This window comes from Schistocerca gregaria, chromosome X, assembly GCF_023897955.1.
Source record: "Schistocerca gregaria isolate iqSchGreg1 chromosome X, iqSchGreg1.2, whole genome shotgun sequence".
Lineage (NCBI taxonomy): Eukaryota > Metazoa > Arthropoda > Insecta > Orthoptera > Acrididae > Schistocerca > Schistocerca gregaria.
Genome location: NC_064931.1, coordinates 182,782,110 through 182,804,808, shown reverse-complemented (window position 1 = coordinate 182,804,808; position 22,699 = coordinate 182,782,110). Strand labels below are relative to the sequence as shown.

The window sequence follows — 22,699 nt, the reverse complement described above, 5'->3', positions numbered from 1 at the left end:
CGTATTTTTATCTGATTCGAGCACAACATGAGGTTTTGAGGAACTTCTTGTAGTTATAAGCAGCTTCATTTAGACCAAGGTTACACTTCTCACTTTGAAGCGTAGCGTAGTCCTTAGTTAAGAATCACGAAAAATTAAACTTGGTTAAACATGATCTGCCTGGTCGGAACTGGGTTCAAGCTCTCTGTTGGCAAGGAAGACCTTAAAACAGGTACTTGACTAATGATACTGTAAAAAACTGTGACTTCACAGCACTGCAAACTGTATTTTTGCTGATCACTAGCGTCATTTCTTCAGATACTTTGTGTGTGACGTATATATACAGTGTCAAGTCTGCTTTTATGGAGTGCAGTTATTGTCTTACATAGAAATCTTGGATAGTTAGTTCACCATAATCAGTATTTGAAAACAGACATAAGTTCACACATATAATTCCACCTGTTTTGTTACGATTTGCCATTATCTCTAAAAGCTGTTCATATCCTTGAAAATAACACTTGAATGATTCTGTGTAGACTGAAACTGATTAATAAGACTATGGTTCTTGTTTTACAGCGAGGACTGGTACAAGGACAGTCCAGACGTGAAGCCGAAGCCCAAGAAGTCATAAATCTTCAGCACATCTGCTGTGGGAACCCACTTGTAAATAGTTTCTGTAATGGGCTATCGGGTCTCGAGATATTCACCAGCCTTCAAACTTCAACATTCAGCATTGCAAAAACGACGAGTCAGAAGCGGACTGGGCAAAGTGAGTGAATGTGAGAACTGAAGGAAACAGAGCCATGGTTCCCACTCTCGGGAGAACCGTCAGTGTTTACTGAAAGTGACCTGACTGCCTCTTGAGTTACATAAAGTTAAACAGCAACAAGAAATATACTGTGAAAGAAATCGTTCGATTTCTATTTGTGCAATGATTCCAATCACAACCATATTTTTACAGAAGTAAAAGAACTGAGAGACATTTATAAGGCGTGAAAGCCCGTTCAATCTTGAGCGAAATACTAATAAGGCTCTACATTTTTTGACTGATGCGCCTAAATCAATTATTAAACTGAATTGTAGCAGATATATCAATATAGAGATATTTCCTTCTATATTAAGTACGAGATTTTTATGAAATTGTCTGTTTGAAGCAACAAGATGTACATTTTCCTAAATAAAATATAAACAATATACAGCCATTCATGCCTTGTTTATTTAATAAATTTTCCTTTTATTACTTGCCAATGGTACTATCTTACATCTTCACAGTTCAAAATATGAGTATGGCCATAAATGAATGTTTCCTTTACAGGATCTGTACAAACAAACATCACTTTGCGACGTTGTGTCCTATAACATCAGTACTTAAAAAAAACAAGTGGAAAGAGCTAGTTATAGATGCGCTTACTATTAGCTGGTTACATATGTTCATTATTTATGTGCCATGTACTGTTTGTAGGTTTGCATGCCGGACCTGTTTTGAAAGTGTTTGTGCCGAGGAGATACGAATTCGGAACGTGCCGTTCTGTATGTACATAGCAATTTTAGAAATCTATTTGAAAAAACGACACCCATCACATAAGTAAGTGAGAAAAAGAAAATACTAGGAAATTACAGAGCCCTTGATAAATAAGTTCTATTACTTTATATTTCTTGCAGCAGGAAAAGGGGAATTTATATGGCTCGTGCCTAAAACGTTAGAGACACTGCGGGTACAAAGTAAGTGCAAAGGGCTCTTTGTTTCCCTGTACTGTTATACGACAACAACTATTGTAATATAAAAGCTCTCATATGGTGAACGCCCTTATCTGTTGAAGTCTGATGCTTTAATTCCACTGTTCTCATTGACAGGCGCATATTAATTGTCATGAGAACGGCTGAGTCTTTCCTAGACTGATGTACAACACTGAGCACTCAATTTGCCACATTGCATTTATTTGCAAGATACAGGGTGGACCAGAACGCCAACGACAAACTTTCAGCGGTGGTAGTATGAAATAAAACAAGAGAAAAAGGCTATAAAACGTGTGCTCTAAAATGCTCGCCTGAAGAGTTTGCTACAGTGGAACACTTCTACTGTACAGCTGCACATACAATTAACTAGGCTTGTTTTGTTTTGTTGTGTACTACCTCCTAAAACATGGAAAGCAAAGAACTTGCAGTAGAAAAGATGTTTCACAGTGTCGAAGATGAACAAGTGCTCATAGCTCTAAATGTACGCATTTTAAAGCCCATGTTTCCTCGAAAATTTTTCTTGTATTGACCCACACGACCATCTCTGAAAGCTTGTCGATGGAGTTCTGGTTCACCATATATACCCAAGAAAGAATCGCACAAGAACTGATTTGATTTGTAGGAGTAGTAGCAGAAATAAACTACGAGATATATACGTCAAGAAGTCACAACAGAGAAAAGCACATGTCTGGAAATTTTCCAACCTTCAAAGGTTACTGTTTCATGTATCTGCTGATTTGAAGTTATTGGATTACAGAACTAAGAAAAATATTGGGATTTATGTCGCTATTGCAAAATAGAGTGACAAAGCTGATCTCCATGTCGCTGAAACTATGTCAAAGAGTAGTACAAAAAATGTTCAAACATGTGTGAATTCCTAAGGGACCAAGCTGCTTAGGTCATCGCTCCCTAGACGTACACACTACTTAAACTAACTTATACTAAGAACAACACACACACCCATGCCCGAGGGAGGACTCGAACCTCCGCCGGGAGGGGCCGCGCAATCCGTCACATGGCGCCTTAAACCGCACGGCCACTCCGCTCGGCGAAGAGTAGTACATCTGCAACACGGAGAATTATTATAAAACAGTCTTTGAATCTATTAAACATGAATCATTCTAACAATAATCACAAAATCCTTGTACAATCAAAAGACCGTACTTTCTAAAGCATCCCAAACACTTGATTCTCTGGAGATTTTGACTACGGTCATTTGAATCAATTTAATTTTGTAGCTTTGTTACTGATAAAGTTCGTGGAATATTCACTTGTTGACATTTCATCCACTATCTAAAAACGATTCGCCTTGGGGCGTATTTCAGCAATCTAAGCTATTGGAAGACCGTTATAAAAGAGAGAAGTGTAAGACGCCCACAGTTTCGGTGTTCTTGCGAGTCTAATTCCTTCCTAATGCATCAGGCATCTTGCACCGCATCGTCAGTGATTCATAAGGTAGGCTGCGGAAGAGCAGGTTTAAGTTTGTGATACGCTGTGTAGTTTCTTCTTGTGACGTAGTGGGATAGATAGAGTGGGGAATTACCTGGTCGTTTTTCAGTTTGCAGATTATGAAGAAATGACGTTTATGACCACAATCCAGCCACCTACGCTCCCTTGTGCTCCTACCCTCCACCCTCGTCCCGTCTCCAACCTGATACACTCCCAGAACACAATTTATCTCTTAATATGGCTCTACTGCACTTAGACGTGGTACACACGTTTAATATTTGCTCTTAACCCCATTTGTTTAAAAATGAACAGTACTTTTATCCATTAATACATTTTTTATTATTCTGCTATTTTTACACCCACTGTTAACCTGAAACTATTACTCCGAGAGAAAAACTCAATAGAATCTTTTTTTTTGGAAATTTCATGTAATTCAATTTTGTCCTAGGAAACAAAGTTATTCAAGAACTAAAGTTATTCAAGAAAAATCTAAAAAGGTGACCTGTAAACGCCCATGCCCCCCCACCCCCTCCACACACTCACACCTACGCTGACAGCACACCAGTCAGTGTTTTTAATATGTTGTTCATGGAACTCGACCGAACCCCCTACCCACACTGTTAGAAAAATTACGACGATGCGACTTTTTTGCTCCTAATTTTGCTTAATTGATTCGACTAGGTGGCTTGACATTTAACGAGGCGACGTGTGGGGTAATGTATTTCGACGTAGGAAAAACAGCAGTCAGTGTTGTACTGGGGACAATAAATAAAAACGGATTACCTATCAAACTATGTTGTTCAAGATCCTGTTATATCAAAATTTACTGCTTAACTGATAGCACGTTTATGACAACTTGAGACTTACTTTTCAGTTCCCATCTGATAGAGATTTTTAGGGGTCTGATGGATCCAGATCCTCCTCCTCACGCTATGCAGAATAACGTCCACGAATATCTTTCTTATAAACGTAAAAACATCAGGAAAAATATATAAAAGTTGCACCGAGAAAACTTTGTGCTTGAGGGCAGGCTATAAGTGAAGCATATGCATTATTAGCATTTGTGTTTCTGATTGATCGTTATTATGGGAAACTTTGATATCACTCCACAGAGTATAAACGCCTTCCATATTTACGATACAGCATTCACTCTAGATGTTTCGTCATATGTGTCTCACGTTTCAGAAGAAAAGCATTCTTGGGCAAAATATTTCAAAGAATTACGAAATTTAGGCATCAGTACATCTAAGAATCTGGTAGTGTCCTGAATATTTGTGTGGAAAACTGCGTCATCATTTGAACGCGTCTAACAGTCCAAAACTTTTTTTATTCATGCTGCATAGCAGTTGTTGAAAACAGTTCGAATGATATTAGAACATTCATCAGAATTTTGTGAATTTTATTTAATTTGTTATTATAGTCGCTCCTATAACAGTTTTATAGCATGTCCGTTCTGAGAACGTAGAATAAAAGCGTCTGGATTGCAACTGCAGTCCACATTAGATTTCTTTTGCATCTTGTCCTTTGTTGCCTGGATACAAAGACACAAAATAAGTTCACACGTTTTATCTGGTTGATCTGCTGTTATTTTTATCAGTGACTATGGAACAAATACAAATCCGTGGAAAAGAAACACAACAATTTCTACTGCACTTCATGTGTTATCATTAAATTAATACTATGCACGTTTAATATTAGATAACGTTTTTAGATGAGAAACATTTTTTGAGCCTGATATCTGAAGAAAGCGAAGTGTAAACTGAACAAAAATGTAATCAAAAGGCAGATAAACAACTAATCATCCAGTACTGTGGCTCACGACAACGCAACCTGCCTTAAGTAAAAATTTGGAGCAGTGTAACAGATACCTACGTCCATTGTTTTCGAGAATATTTCTCAACTGTAGCTGGCATCGTGGAGTGGGTAAAGTAACTCAGGCTACGGCCGAGAGCATCCCACTTGTAGTCAATAGAAATTCTGGTGTGCTATCGTGCTGGCCTTTCTGTTCCTCTAATGTACATACTGTGTCAGAAATACTTGGATAAGCATTTTCATTAAATCGAAATAAAAAAAATAGTGTAATGCGCACGTAACTCCACAAAAGCTTCGTTATTGAAAGAATACTGTATAAAAACAAATCATCTCTTTGCAATATGATAAGATTATAGATAGTTTTCAAGATATCGTCCACTTGCTTTACGGTTGAAACAGATAAAAGGCTGTCGCACGCTTTCAATTATCTTGAAATAGTGTCGGATAATTCTGTAAGATTCCATGACACGCAGATTCTGTATTTATACAATTGAAATTCCTTCAGATGTTCGTGCAGACAGAAATCCAAAGCACTGAGGTCACGGGAATGACCAGGAATAGGAACTGGTCTATGTCTGCTTGTCAATTTGTCATGATGGTGCCTCTCAAAGAACGTTATTAATATGAGCAGAAGCCATAGCACCTGTAAAGCATATTATTTTGATTGTTGTCATGGTCCTGATTACCAAAATTTTTCCAAATATCATGAATCAAGTTCCAGTGCTGCCTGCAGTGTCTCAGGAAATGATGACACGTGTCACTGTTGATGACAATCCGTACGACGGATGGTGTCGTTAAGCTCGGCAGCCTACTTAGTACTCTTAGAGGGAATGGTTTATATGCCGGCACAGGTTTTCGCCCTTCTCCCTCCTTCCCTCTATAACAATACTAATACATCACTACACTGCGCTTCCTATGTCAGCTGTATCAGCTATTTAATCTTCAAATACCCACAATTATGCCGATGGTAAAGGAGTGATTTACTGGAGCAGTAATTGGTAGAGAACACGAAACGGGAATGTACACAACACTTCCATAATTTTATTTTTGTGATAGCAATCTCTATGTGCTACAAATGGATTTGTAAAACAATACAAATTTCTTAGACTCAGACACTAACATTGTTCAACTTCTGAAGTAATTCAGGACTCCCATATTTCGTTTGTGGTCCGAAAACCCAAAAGTATTCGTTTATCCTGCTATTTTTTTTAACAGAAACAAAAAAAGTCGTCGTGTTTAGAAACTATAGATACTTATACAGAAATGGTTTGCAGTTTGGTAGAAAACGTTCTAACATTAGAAGATTTTCGCTGCAGTAAATGATCTCTGTTTAAGTACTGTTAAATCATGTGGAGTTAATTAAGTTTTCAACGCACTCGTCACATACGTCCGATTTTTACTACCAATCGCTACCTTTTCACTGTCGAAATGCATGTTATCAAAAAGACACGCAACTGTTGAAGCATTAATACCGACTGCGCCATGATGAATGAAAACCCACCGCAATTTACCACACAGAAACTTGCTACTACTCAAGTCCTGCATGCAGCTTACATACGGAAAATGGCAACGATGTAAGATCGGCCACAGAGATTCAGGGTGTAACAGCCAATGCGTTCCGTTGGCAGTCGCCATGACCGTATTGATTAAGTCACTCTCTCTCTAAGCAAACCATTTCGTACATGTCTTTCACTTAGCTTCAACAAACACTAGGCCTCGGGTACTTTATTCAGTCCTTTCACCTTTCAGGAGGTTTCAGTCGTGAGTGCATTCTCATGTCTGCCTCTGTTCACTTGTATCGGGTGTCTCTGCTACAGCACTATTAGCTTTCACAAGCGTGATTTCGGTGCTCATATTTGCTGCAGTTCGTGTAGTATCTCAGTGACTCGACTGTCATATCACTCTAACGAGAGGTTCTTTGCTTCCTTCATTTGTGTAGTTCGTAATGAAATTGCATCAAGTCTAAAACATTCAACTTTCGGCTGCAGCTGTTGACAGGCTTATCACGGATTACAAAGCGTATCGCGCTTGTCATACCAGTGTCTTATTGGAGAAAGACAACATATTTCTAAATAACACAAACATCTTGAATTTATTGTATACTGCATACACTATCATGCAATACATATATATGTTACAAGAAATAACCCTTTCACACTAAACACAATTTCATTAAACTGGTTAAGGAAGCTGAACTAATATGTTCAACAATTTGCTGGTACTTCTGGCATTTGATTGTATGGTGCTCATACTGGACTACGAATAGCAGTATATGTGGCTATGTGGTCAGCCGTTCTAACAAGAAAGCTCTTTTCTAAATGCCAGTATCACAATTTCTCAACAGCGTATCATTTCCACGTTCAGGCGGTCTTATCGAAGACTACCAATCTTCTCCAAACGTACACTGAGATTAAAATCTCTGAATTGCCGCATCTTCAAGAGCAACCATTTCGTAATTAAAAGTCGCACTGTTGTTAATTTTCCGTAATTTGTCGTTAGATAGTATGTTATGAGTAAAGATTAGATTCCACATAAACTGAACTCTCAATGGTAGTCATTTCCCCTGACTACATACCATTTTAATTGTTAGTAGCCTGATTTTTCTTCTTGTTATTTTGTGTTGTCCTGTGGGTTTTGTTGTTGATAATATTCTTGTGAGGGGTTGCTATCATTGGGTTTGTTGCTTAACTCAGTAGTGTATCCCAAAACGCCAAAAAAATTTAGGCTCGCTGTTGTTTGGCAGAGAGCTCGGTGATCTCTAGTTCCCATCTGATTCTTAAGCCACAGCTCGTGCTGCTGATGAAGTTGAATACGTGGGCAAAATAATTAAATTATATACATAACAGAAAGCTAGAAGTAACAGCCATTGCGTGCTCATCCCTACATGATTTAAAATAAGTAGTCTAAAGTAACGTAGTCTTCTTGCAACATCAAAAGCGGTAAATTTTCAGAAGACACGTACTAACACATTCTGTCTCTCTGTGACACTTTTAAAGCAGTGTAGCTATGTGTCTCTAAAGTGAAAACGTACGTCTCAAGGGAGATATATTCAGTGAGGGTATCATTAACGTGGGCTCTTCTTTTGGCGAGCTGTTGGTGTATGGCACTTTCTATGGGCACGCTGCCAGCCCAGTCCACGTTTGGCAGTCGTACCGAACTAGTTTTACAAATGCCAAGGCCAAATCCACCATCTTTCCTTTTCGGTGTTACGCGATAGGTGGTAGCAGGTTTCGGCAGGTTATTCGGCTTACATAGTGGCAAAGTTTTAACCATATACTTATTTTTAATTTGGCATTGATTACCAGTGACTTACATAAGACATACAACGGTTCTTCTTCTGTAGTTATCACGCTAAACAACTGGTACTAACCGGAGTTTGTACATCTACATATACGTGATTTCTGTGCAATTCACATGTAAGTGTCTGGCAGAGGGTTTATCGAATCACTTTCAAGTTATTTCTCTATCGCTCTGCTCTCGAGCAGCCCGTGTAGAAAGCGAAGAACTAAATCCTGCCGTACGAGCTCTGATTTCTCTTACTTTATTATGATGATCATTCCTCCCTATGTAGGTAGGCGCCAACAAAGTATTTTTCCACTCCGAGGCGAAAGTTGGTGATTGAAATTTCATGAGGTCCTGTCGCAACGAAAAACGCCTTTGTTTTAATGACTGCCAGCCTAATTCGTGTATCACATCCGTGGCGCTCTCTCCCTTATTTTGGGATAATACAACACTTTGATCTTTTTCGGTGTCCTCCGTCAATGCTAGCGGATGAGGATCCCACACCGCACAGCAGTACTTCTGAAAAGGGCGGACAAGCGTGGTGTAAGCAGTCTCTTTACTAGACCTCTTACATTTTTTAAGTGTTCTGCCAATAAATCTCAGGCTTTGTTATCTTTCCCCACAACGTTATCTTTGTGATGGTTCCAATTTAATGTTATTAGCAATTGTAACTCCTAAGTATTCAGCTGAATTAACAGGTATTAGATTTGTGACAATTAAGAGTAACAGAAATTTAGCGGATTCCTTTTACTACTCATGTGTATGACTTCACATTTTTCATTATTTAAGGGGCGTAGGACGTCAAACGGGCCGACTTGGAGCAGGAGAGTCACCACAGGACATTTTAATTTCTACTGTCTATACTTTTACAAATAAATTCATAAAACTTTGTCACCATGACCAGGAAGGTTGAGGACTCACACTCATCGTAGTGGAAGTTCAAAAACGTAGCAAAATACCTTTCTTTACGTGTTAAATTTCATCATTTTTTCACTTCTTACGGGCTGCATTTGTTGCTATAGGTACACTTTTCTTCCTAAGTAAGAGAGATTCTTCGATGAATTTTTCATAGCATACAAACAGTAGTTACAGGTGAATCAAACTCTAGAATTTTCCAAATCTATTAAAAAACTGTGGAAAAAAATTAGATAATTAACTATAAAAGTTGAGTTTTTTCTAAACACGAAGTTTAAAATGTAGCAGTTCATTCATTTTTTTCATAAATTAAATAACTTCTAGAGTTTCATACACCTGTAACTATGGTTTGTATGCTGTATAAAAGTCATCGAAGAATCTCTATTACTTAGGAAGAAAAGCGTACCTATAGCAACAAATGCAGCCAGTAGTAAGTGAAAAAATGATGAAATTTCACATGTAAAAAAATGTATTTTGTTACGTTTTTGACCTTCCACTGCTATAAGTATGAATCGTGAATCCTTCCTGGTCACGCTGTTAAAGTTTTATGAATTTATTTGTAAAAGTATAGACAGTGGAAATTAAAATGTCCTGTGGTACCTCTCCTGCTCCAAGTCGGCCCGAGTGACGTCCAACCCCCCTTAAAGTCAACTACCACTTTTAGAACCACACAGATATCTTATGTAAATCTTTTTCCAGTTGGTTTTGATATCTGATGACTTTAAAAGACGGTAAATGACAACATCATCTACAAACAGTCTAAGTGGGCTGCTCAGATTGTCTCCTAACTCGTTTATGTAGAGCAGAAACAACAGAGATCCTACAGCACTTCCGTGCGGAACGCCAGATATTAATTCTATTTTACTCGATGACTTTCATTTCTGGCAGGAAATTACGAATGCAGTCGCACGCCTGAGACGATACTCCACAGGTATGCAGTTTGATTAGAAGTCGCTTTTGAGGAACGGTGTCAAAAACCGTCTGAGAATCTAAGAATATGGAATCAATCTGACATCCCCTGTTGGTAGCAATTCCTGTGAATAAAGAGCTAGTTGTTTTTCACAAGAACCATGTTTTCTGAATCCATGTTGGCTGTTAATCAATAAATCTTTTTCTTCGAGGTAATTCAGAATGTTTGAGCACAGTATATGTTCCAAAATCCTACTGCAAATCGATGCTATCGAAATTGGTCTGTAATTAAGCGGATTACTCCTAGTTTCTTTCTATGTTGTTTCAGTTTTTGTGTACAGATCTTTAGACGGGAGAGCGGCTGTATGTGTGAATTAAGTGTTGAACTACTCAGCATTCTCTGAAAAGTAACCTAACTGGTATAGAGTATGGACTGAGTTTTGCCTTTAATTAATTGATTTAAGCTGCTTCGCTACACCGAGGTTATCTACCTTTAAGTTATTCATGTTTCTAGTTCTTTATGCGAATTCTGGAATATTTACTTTGTCTCCTTTGGTGAAGTAATTTCGAAAAGCTTTGTTTAGTGATGCTGCTTTAGTGGCACTGTCATCAGTCATTGTTAATGCACGGTGAAGGTATTGGTTGCGTCCTGCCGCTGGTGTTCTTTACATACAACCAGAATCGTTCTGTGTTTTCTGCTAGATTTCGAGGCAGAGTTTCGCTGTGAAATCTATTAAAAGCATCTCACATTGAAGCTCGCGCTGAATTTCGTACTTCTGTAAAACTTGGGGATATGCGTTCTTATAAATTTGGCATGCTTCTTTAGTTGTTACTGTAGTAGTGTGCTGACCTCCCTGTTACCCATGGGGGATCAATACCACCTCTTACTAATTTATTTGGTACGTATCTCTCAACTGCCGTCAGTGCTACTTCTTAGAATTTAAATCACATCTGGTCTACGGTTACATAATTTACTAGTTTCCCCTCCGCGTGACACACTAGCAACGTTTAATTTCTAGAGCATATGACATGAACTTCTGTTCTTAATAAGCTGTCCTGTCCCCATTACTACATCTTCTTCAGACAACCAACATGCCCACGTACATTCCAAAGTCCAGCTAATGGTGCTGACGACACCGTCTTCCTTATCTCTATCCAATCCTGCACACAATTCAAAATTTTGTTTACATGTAATTTTCTGTAATTAAGAATCGGTCTCACAGAATCAGAGCAATAATCACAAAGAAACAACCCGCGGATATCACATCTCTGACTTCTACATACACAAGAATTCCACTCAGTTTATTCAAACTCCTTTTTTCCAGCAATAATCTCTCCTTCTGCCCATACCCTCCACACTACTCTCGTATCTGGGAAAACAACAGTTCAAGTCCGCTTCCGACCATCCTTATTTAATTCTTCCGTGATTTCCATTGCGCCCGCATCTCGTGGTCGTGCGGTAGCGTTTTCGCTTCCAGCGCCCAGGTTCCCGGGTTCGACTCCCGTCGGGGTCAGGGATTTTCTCTGACTCGTGATGGCTGGGTGTTGTGTGTTGTCCTTAGGTTAGTTAGGTTTAAGTAGTTCTAGGTTCTAGGTGACTGACGACCATAGATGTTAAGTCCCATAGTGCTCAGAGCCATAAATCGCTTCAGGCAAATGCCGTGATGGTTTCTTTGAAAGGGCACGGTCGATTTCCTTCCCCATCCTTCCCAAATCCGAGCTGGTACTAGAGATGGAGCACAAGCACGGATCATGGACAGATGGGAAAGGAAATCGATAGTGACCTTCCAAAGGAACCATCTCACAATTTACAGCAAGCGATTTAGGAAAATAATGGAAAACCTAAATGGAGACCGATAGACGGGAATTTGAACCGTTGTTCTCCAGAATGCGAGTCCAGTGTGCTAACCACTGCGTTACTCCACCCGGTGTTTTAGTAACAACCATTATCCAAGTACAAAGGATAACTAAAGCAGATGCGAGGATTTACATGTTAAGTTAAGTATATAAACAGACAGTAAGTGCCGGCCGGCAGGTTCGAATCCTGCCTCGGACATGGATGTGTGTGATGTCCTTAGGTTAGTTAGGTTTAAGTAGTTCTAAGTTCTAGGGGACTGATAGTCTCAGATGTTAAGTCCCATAGTGCTTAGAGCCATTTTAACAATTTATTTTATTTATTATTTTTTTTTTTTTTGAGACAGTAGGGTCATATCCGAAGCAATAACTCGGATCCTTTAACTTTGAGCATGAACATGCAGAGGAACTACGGCTCACGTTTAGAAAAATAGTTAACCAAGCACTGGATAGATATGCACCTCACCCAACAATTTGTTCTGGTTTTGGAGGGACGCTCGATGACATACAGTAAAGAAACTTATAACGGTACATCGACTAACACGTTACAGAAGTAAAACAAAGCATAGGGCATTAATAATGAGTTGCTACACTTTCAGACGGGAAATGTATGAAACCTTCAACGGCTGCCATAACAGGATCATATCGAAAGATCTCGCCTAAAACTTAAAGAAATTCTAGGCAAGTCTACTGGTAGCACAAAAGGTACTTCCCAGACACTCATGGATAAAACAGGGACTGAAAGTGAAGACAGCGAAGCAAAAGCAAAAATGTTGAAATCGGTATTTGAATGTTATTTTGTAAAGGACGTTTCAGGAGTATTTATTTATTATTATTTTTCCTTGCTTATTCGAGGCATGCTGCTGCAGGATGGTAGGTCCTCAACTATTCAGTACTGAGAAAATTCGGTGTTTTTTATGACGTCCGTCTCAGTTGCATTGATATAAAATTGAGCTATAATTGTTACCGGTTTTGGACTGACTCGCCCATTTTCAAACAACACACCTTAAAATTACAAAGTACATGTCTTACAGAAATGTGTACAAACAGTATGTATGTCCATATCAAAGGTACTTATATGCTTATAGACATACCTTGTCATTAACCGTAAAGTTTCGTACAATGTAGTGCCAAAAGGCACAGCAAAGCATGCAGTGGGCTAGTACCCTCATTGATAAGAGACTCTGCGTCTATTGTTACTGACTGGCGCAACCAAACTGACAAATATTATCTACAGTAGCCAACAGAACACCTTTGTGGGTTATTACGAATATCAGACATCTACACTGCTCTTTAAATGGTTTTTATTTTATAAATCATTCACGATGAGCCCATTTCGGCATATGGCCATCATCAGGTGCTCTGTAAGTACATAAGTAAGCGATGGTCTTACTACAAGAGCCTGTAGCTATTATGAGAAAAGTTAGGTGTTTTTACCTTACATGTAATATCGTTGCTGCATGTCCTGTCTTTTTTTAGAATTATTAGTTTTCCCTTAGACGTACACTGAAGATGTGTATCTAATTCTAGCTGGTTTTTATGTATGCTATTTTTCTTTTGGCAGACTGGATGACAGTGGATCAGCGATGTTACATATTTACATTGTTACCATTATAAGTAAGATATGTGTGGAAATTCCGCTGTTTTTATTACTTTTATAGGTTTCTTTTGGAATATGTCTTGGTTTTGTTTGAGATTTTTGTGTAATATATTTACCTTTTCGTACTAATTTTGTTATTGTCTATGATTTAAGTTGGTGTTATGTCTTTGTTGTATACACTTCGTGTTGTTATCGCTGTTACTATGGATATATGTTATTTAGCATCTTTGATTTATAGTTTTTCAGGTTTTCTTGATTTATGTGAATAAAGTTTTCTATGTAATTTTTGTGTTTTAGGTCTGTTTGTTGGTTCTGTAAATTTGTAAGATCGCTGTATGGATGTGAATATATATCTGTTTCCTCAAGGATGTTTGTGGATGTTCCCTTCTACATAATATGGAGGACTTCTAGTGCTTCGTTTATACGTTTCACGTCGTGCTTTTCCTGTTCTAGATGTAGAAAAAATGCTCTTTATATCTGATTTTGAAGTTTGTACCGGTTTGTCCTATGTAGAATTTAAGGGACTTGCTTCATGAAATTTTATAAATGCCACGGTTGTTGGGTATGGGAATTTTCGAGCTGCCTTTGTGAATTTTGTGTTTGAGGCCGTGTGTGTTTTGATATGCGAGGGGATGTCAGTTTTGTTGAATAATTTGTTAATTTCGTTTGAGATGTTTCCTAGATAAGATGTAGTTGTGTATGTTGTTTTCTTCTTTTTCGTTGTGTGTATGTTTAGTGTTATTTCTTTATGTATATTGTGCCTTTCTGGTTGTCTTTTATTGTGGTATAATTGTGTTACAGTTTTGGTATGATAATTGTTTTGCTGGGCTGTGTCTTCAAAGATTTTTATTTTCTTCTAAATAGCTTTGCCTTCTAGTGGCCAATTTATTAATGTGTTGAGCATTGTGTGGAAAACTGCGACATTGTGAACTTTTGAATGACATGAGAGTGCATGGGTGAAGAAAGTTGATTGCTTTGTTATTTTCGCGTTTCATTTTAGGGTGTAATTGATTCAGTGCTTTCTGTATTTCGTCTATGTCAATAAGGTTACCTTATATAAGCATTAAAGTGTCGTCTACGTGTCTGTAATGGTATATGATTTTCTGATTAGTTGTGTTTTTTGTTTCGAAGAATTTTTCTTCCAAACTGTTGAGGAATATGTCAGCTATGGTTCCAGCAGTGCTACATCACATCATGACTCCATCTTTTTGTGTACATATGTTATTATCAAATTCCAAGTAATTTTGCTGTAAGACAAGTTTTGTTAGTTGTAACATTTTTGTAGTTCCTTGTATTAAGATTTTTGTGTATTTGAGTTGGTTTTGTTCTATGGTGTCTATTGTTTCCTGCACTGGGATGTTCGTGTATAGGTTAGTATTGTATAAAGATAGAAATCTTTTATTTAGGGGTATTATTATGTCTTTGACGTTTGTAGCTAATGTTCTATAATTCCTTAGTATATATATTTTTTATTAAGGAGGTTGTTTACTTTCTTGCTGATGAGTATGTGAGGCTGTTAACATTGTCTACTACAGGACGTATAGGTACAAATTGTATGCGTTTCTTAGAATGTCCACAGAGCTTTGGAGTTCGAGGGTTCATAGGTATACATGTCCTTCGTTCATATTCTTTAAGGATTGTATGACATACTTTTATGGTTTTCCTGGTTTTGGCTACAAATTTATTTGTGCTAGTTCTGTTGATTTGTGTGATACCGTTGCTACTAAAGAAATCGTTAACTTTTTGTATGTAGTCATTTTTGTTTATAATAACTACACTCCTGGAAATTGAAATAAGAACACCGTGAATTCATTGTCCCAGGAAGGGGAAACTTTATTGACACATTCCTGGGGTCAGATACATCACATGATCACACTGACAGAACCACAGGCACATAGACACAGGCAACAGAGCATGCACAATGTCGGCACTAGTACAGTGTATATCCACCTATCGCAGCAATGCAGGCTGCTATTCTCCCATGGAGACGATCGTAGAGATGCTGGATGTAGTCCTGTGGAACGGCTTGCCATGCCATTTCCACCTGGCGCCTCAGTTGGACCAGCGTTCGTGCTGGACGTGCAGACCGCATGAGACGACGCTTCATCCAGTCCCAAACATGCTCAATGGGGGACAGATCCGGAGATCTTGCTGGCCAGGGTAGTTGACTTACACCTTCTAGAGCACGTTGGGTGGCACGGGATACATGCGGATGTGCATTGTCCTGTTGGAACAGCAAGTTCCCTTGCCGGTCTAGGAATGGTAGAACGATGGGTTCAATGACGGTTTGGATGTACCGTGCACTATTCAGTGTCCCCTCGACAATCACCAGAGGTGTACGGCCAGTGTAGGAGATCGCTCCCCACACCATGATGCCGGGTGTTGGCCCTGTGTGCCTCGGTCGTATGCAGTCCTGATTGTGGCGCTCACCTGCACGGCGCCAAACACGCATACGACCATCATTGGCACCAAGGCAGAAGCGACACTCATCGCTGAAGACGACACGTCTCCATTCGTCCCTGCATTCACGCCTGTCACGACACCACTGGAGGCGGGCTGCACGATGTTGGGTCGTGAGCGGAAGACGGCCTAACGGTGTGCGGGACCGTAGCCCAGCTTCATGGAGACGGTTGCGAATGGTCCTCGCCGATACCCCAGGAGCAACAGTGTCCCTAATTTGCTGGGAAGTGGCGGTGCGGTCCCCTACGGCACTGCGTAGGATCCTACGGTCTTGGCGTGCATCCGTGCGTCGCTGCGGTCCGGTCGACGGGCACGTGCACCTTCCGCCGACCACTGGCGACAACATCGATGTACTGTGGAGACCTCACGCCCCACGTGTTGAGCAATTCGGCGGTACGTCCACCCGGCCTCCCGCATGCCCACTATACGCCCTCGCTCAAAGTCCGTCAACTGCACATACGGTTCACGTCCACGCTGTTGCGGCTTGCTACCAGTGTTAAAGACTGCGATGGAGCTCCGTATGCCACGGCAAACTGGCTGACACCGACGGCGGCGGTGCACAAATGCTGCGCAGCTAGCGCCATTCGACGGCCAACACCGCGGTTCCTGGTGTGTCCGCTGTGCCGTGCGTGTGATCATTGCTTGTACAGCCCTCTCGCAGTGTCCGGAGCAAGTATGGTGGGTCTGACACACCGGTGTCAATGTGTTCTTTTTTCCATTTCCAGGAGTGTAGATGCTTGTCTTTATCTGTTTTAATTGCTAGGGCATTGCTATTGGCGTAGTGTTTTGTTATCTGAATAGGTATTGTAGCTTTTCATGATTTTGAACTCTCTTTCTCTTGCGTTTGCTGTTCTTAAATTAATTTCATTCTGTTGTTTTATAGGTAAGTTTGCTATGTCTAGTGTTACTTTTCTAGATTCTATTAGTTGTTTTTGTACAGTATAGTAGAATCTGGGTTCGTAGTATGCCTTAATCCTTTATCGAATAATATTTGCTCTTGGTCATTGAAAGCATTTTCAGTCATGTAGTTGTTTTTTTGTGAAAACTGAGAGGAGATATTACGTAGATAGGTTTGGCAATGGGGTATTGTTTTTCCACCAGGCGCTTGATTTTATTTTTGTGTGTAGATCTGATCTGGATGCTGATGTTATACACATAGATATTTATAAACTGTGACATGGTGTCAAAAATTAATGGAGTAGTATTGTTACTTAATTTTGAGTGAGCCATATGCATACCTTGATTTAGATGTTCCTTATGAGATAGTTTACTATTAATTTCTCGATCCCTAATTTTGCTCCATATTGTCTGATGTGAGGTACCAGCGTTGGTTCTGCTGAAATTTGGTTGTTGATGAAGGCTGAGATGAGTTTCTTCTTTAGACATATTTTACTGAATTTAATACTTTTGGTAAGTTTTACCTTTTTTATTCTTATCCGTACGTATTTCAGAAAGTTCGCTATATCGGCTTATGACACTGAGGTCCATAACTTTTGTTCTTTGTGGCCCGCAGTGCAAAATATATCTTCTAATGACATGGTTATTACGAATATCAGCCAGCTACACTGCTCTTTAAATGGTTTTTCTTTTATAGATCATTCATGGGATGAACCCATTTCGACATATTGTCAATAACAGGTGCTCTGTAAATACGTAAGGAACCGTTGGTCTTAATACAATGATCTGTAACTATGATCAGAAAAGTTGTAATAGATCGTTAGGTGTTCTTCCCTTACATGTAATATTGTTGCTGCCATATCCGGTATATTTTTAGAACCATTAGCTTCTCCTTAGATGTACACTGGAGATGCATATATGATTTTAATTGGTTTTTATGCATACTATTTTTCTCTTGAGAGATTGGATGTCAGTGGGTAAGCGATATTACATGTCTACGTAGTTACCATTATAAATAAGTGATGTGTAGAAATTAGCTTGTTTTTTATTATTTTTATAGGATTGGTTCAAATTTTTTTCTGGAATTTTTGGCGTCTGGAATTTGTTTTATGTTATCTTACGCATTAGTGCATGCACATGGCTGGATATTAATTTTTTATGATGGTGCAGCAACCATTGTCCTTCTTTTAGTGAGATTTTAAATGTAAAGCCATATCAAGTTTGCATAACATTTTTTACAAAATAACATAACGTCCATATGGAGCATACAAAGTCAGGAAGCGACGTCACTGCGCGGTCTCCTGTATACGACCCCATATTTTTGTAGCAGATTATAGTACCAAGCATTACTACGCTACATAGGTGGAGTCAGTGCTAAAACCTAAAATATGCTGTTCATTATTGGTCACACAAAAATGTGGTGTATGTGTCAGCGGTACTTATGGTTATTCCTTTTCTGAGCGAAAAGCGATTGTTATTGTATTACTATTGCGCTTCAGGTACGAACACATGTAATTTTTTGATACACTTGTTCAAATGTGTTCTACCAGAATTTGCACTCCTCCCTGTGGCGCATATTAGTTGTAACATGCTCTTTTGTACTGTAGCCCTATGCAACGATATATACCAAGCATTTTATACAATACTTTTCTTTACGATTATTACGTTTATACGATTAATGCGTAAATAAGATTTGGCTTTGAATGTGGCCTTCGCGCCATGAATGATGATTGCGTCGGTACTGTTTTATGTTATTCGCCTTATTTTACTTAGACAGCATTTACCTAGCGTGCAATAATGAACAGCATATTTTACGTTTAAGCATAGACTCCCTGTATGTAATGTAATAGTGCTTGGTACTACACCCTGTCAAAACGCGGAGCTGTGTACAGGAGGGCACACTAAATCGCCACTTCCTGACTTTGCATAGTCCGTTTGGACGCTACGTTATTTTGTAAAAAAATGTTAACATTTCCTGTAATGAAAAATTGATGTTTTCAGTTGGATGCTGCTTTATTTTGAAAATAAAATTTGCCAGTGTTTTCCATACAGTAAATTTGACATGTCTTTATATTTAAAACCTCATGAATAAAAGACAATGAGCGCCGTAGAAAACTAATAGCCGGCAACACGCGCATCTGCGTATGTATGAAGCCAACACAAAGATGACTACTGTAGGTAATATTTGTCAGTTTGGCTATTTCAGTCACTAGCAACGGACCCATAGTTTAGGATCAGTGGCGGTACTTCTGCCCACTGCCTGCTTTGCTGTGCCTTTTGGCACCTTATTGTACAAATAATTACGGTTAATAGCCCGCTATGTCTATAAGCGTATGAATACCTATAATATGGACATACATACTGTTTGCACAAATTCTTGTAAGATATGTACTTCGTAATTTTTAAGTGTATGGTTTGAAACTGGTCGTGTCAGTATCAGCCCTAAACCTGTGCCACTATAGCTGAATTTTATATCAGTACAAACTGAGATGGAGAAAATAAAAAAAAAAAGTTTTCTCGTTACGTTTTCTGCCTGAAGATAGGTCTTCACACGGTTGTTTCCGTGTTCTTCCGTCTTCTGCTGCTGACTTAAACCCCAAGTAGCTTCTACTTCCTTCATTGTCATTCAACTTCTTGTGTCTTCATCTTCCTTCCATTCTTCTTCCACAGACTAATTGTCTCACCATTGCAAAGATGAGTACTGTCGATGTGTCATCGGTGTTGAAAAACACTTGAAATCGCTAAAAGTAAACAAGTTCCCAGAGCGAGATGGATTCCTTGTCAGATTCTGTAAGGAATTTGAGGTTGAGTCGGCTCCAACTTTAGCCGTAATACACCATTGGTCCCTCGAACAAAAACCACGCCCAGCAATTGTTGGAGAGAACACGTCACATCCGTCACAAGAAGCGTGGGAGAAATCATCCACAGGAGTGTCGTCTAATCTCATTGATATACATCTGTTGTAGAATCTTGGAACTTATCCTACGCTCAAACATAGTGACGTATTTCGAACAAAATTATCTTCTGCATGCCTCCGAGCGTGGATACCCAAAACATCGGTCATGTGAAAACCAATTTGCGATTTTCTCGCATGACAACCTGGAAGCCGTGGACCAAAGAAGTCAGCCAGATGCAGTATATCATTACTTCCGAAAAGTACTTGATTCAGCACCATAGCAACATTTATTAACGAAAGTACGATCACATGGGGTAGCAGTCATTTTAAATAGTAGCGTCAGCCTTTTTGCTGATGATGCTGTTAACTGTAATGAAATATTATCTAGAAAAATTTCTGCACCAAACACACAAGAATAACTTCCTAAATAGTATCAATGAGACACAAGTGGGATCAATCACTTCACACAATTACCTGGATGTAACATTTTATGAGGATGTTAAATGAAATAATCACATAGGATGCTGCAAAAACGTAATCAGACAACAAAGGAAATTCCCAAACAACATCTCGCCTGACATATCGTAGAATAGAGCTTCAGTATATGGAATCCATTCGAAATAAGTGAAACAGGGAGAATTGGATGCACACAAAGATGGGCAGAGCATACGACTAGTTGCTTGTTTTGACCCATTGAGGAGTGTCACAAAAACTCTGAAATACCAGAAATGGCATATGTTTAAAGACAGACACCATCTAACGTACGGAATCCTACATTTGTGAAGTTTTAAGAGTCAGTATTAAGTAAGAGATCTCGGAATGTACATCTTCCTACATATCTTATTCGTAGGGACCACGAGGACCACATTAGATTACGCACAGTACACATAGAGGCATTCTTCTCGTGCTTCATATGAAATGTAAACAGTACCTAAGACGTGCTACAATCGACTGCACCCTCTGTTGTGCACTTCACAGTGTGTTTCAGATAATAGTTATAGATACATATCTAGGAACAAGCATTGAAAGGGATCTATTAAATCTCCTGGAAATAATTTGTCAAGTTCTCGAGATGTTTGGCTGCCTAATTGAGACTGTAGTTAGCCTCGAGGATGGAAAAGAGTCTTAGTCTTTATTTCTACCCCGATAAAAGAGTACCAGCACTATTCCTATACACAAATACTGTGTATGAAAGTGAACGGACAATAAATTTAAGTGAAATGAGTATACCGCAGGTGACGGGAATTGTAAGTCTGCGGCCGGCCGTTGTGGCCGAGCGGTTCTAGGCTCTACAGTCTGGAACCGAACGACCGCTACGGTCGCAGGTTAGAATCCTGCCTCGGCATGGATGTGTGTGATGTCCTTAGGTTAGTTAGGTTTAAGTAATTCTAAGTTCTAGGGACTGATGACCTTAGCAGTTAAGTCCCATAGTGCTCAGAGCCATTTGAACCATTTAGAGGTCTGATAGACCAGGCCCCCCACACTTTGGGATGTAGCGAATAGAGAGACACGTTTAACTTTGCCAGTAGGGCAAGTTTATTTGTTCAAGCGTGTCCTGTTTAGTTGGCGTGGTTGCACTGACCCTTTTTGCGATACCCGTCCACTGTTTGCTTAGGATTTGCCTAGGAGGTTGGCTAGTAGTAGACAGTTGGACGGCACTCTTCTGCCAGGTGTGAGGTAAGGTAGTTATGTTTGCAATACATTGCGTAATGGTATGGCAAAGGTATTGGAATGTTATTTCAATGACTTAATACTCTGATTAATTACTTCTTTTTCGGCCTTGGGATGTTGGTAACGAATTTATTATCCAGTTTGAGTACAACTATATTTGTACACGAACTTCGGAATTTCAGAGGGAGATGCTTTTCGTGTCGGCCAGGTTTCAAGCACGTGCCTATGTAGTACATAGGAACCATACTTGCTTAATGATTATCAAAGTAACTTCACTATCACTACATTGAGGAATCTTAAGAAAAGTGAATGGACTTAAAGTGAAATGGAAATTTATAGTACTTTTGACCATTTGCGCGGACCTCATGGACAGTCGACCAATGTTAATGATCATGTTGTGTGTTGTTAAATCAGTAACAACAGGTCATATTTTTCACGTTTGTATGTAGAACGTGTGGTTCATGGTGTCGGTTCCTGTAGTCATGTCCTAGTTCATGAACCACGGGTAACGTATGAGTGGCCAAGTAAGTGGTCCCGACAGTCGGGATACCAGTTACTTTGGAAGAAGGCAGGGCATCTCGGACATATTCTGAGTCGTGGTCACCTTTGTGCTCATACGCCAAAGACTACCAAATCCACCGGTTAGTCCCTCAACCGTTAGGGGTAAAACCCAATGGGACTCGGGGCAAGTAAGGCTAGCAACCTGCTTCCCTGGTACTTTAAGTAGGATGCTGGCAACAATCAGAGCAAAATGCCTCGGACCTTTGGAGGTGACGGAGTCCCACCTCTAACTGACAAACCAGGGACTCGTAAGATACGACTTGGCAAACAAATGGTAATGAGATGGGGAGCTATTAATATCAATGGGAGCTACTCAGGGAAGAAGGTAGAGCTGGCAGAGGCTGCAAGTAAGATGGGGCTGGACGTTTTAGCTGTTAGTGACATTCGGGTAAGGGGTGAGAAAGAAGAGGAAGTGGGAGAATACAAGGTCTATCTGTCAGGAGTCAAAGCAGGAATAGCACAATGGGGTGTAGGGCTTTACATAAGGAAAGAAATGGAACCCAGCGTTGTTGCAATAAGGTATGTAAACGAACGATTGATGTGGATAGATTTGACAGTGTCTAGCAAGGAAATTAGGATTGTGTCAGTATATTCGCATTGTGAAGGGACAGATCAAGATAAGATGGATAGTTTTTATGAGGCACTCACTGATGTAGTTGTTAGAGTAAAGGACAAGG

At 39.5% G+C, this 22,699-nt stretch overlaps 1 protein-coding gene across 1 annotated transcript in view; it reads left to right on the top strand.

Moving 5' to 3' along the window:
- Nucleotides 1-1,181, top strand: part of LOC126298682 (protein obstructor-E-like) — a 47,349-nt gene extending 46,168 nt beyond the window's left edge. Inside the window, exon 5 of the mRNA XM_049990118.1 lies at nucleotides 556-1,181. Coding sequence (XP_049846075.1) covers nucleotides 556-610 — 55 coding nt within the window. The 3' untranslated portion in view covers nucleotides 611-1,181. The remainder of the gene's footprint in view (nucleotides 1-555) is intronic.
- Nucleotides 1,182-22,699: the final 21,518 nt, after the last annotated feature.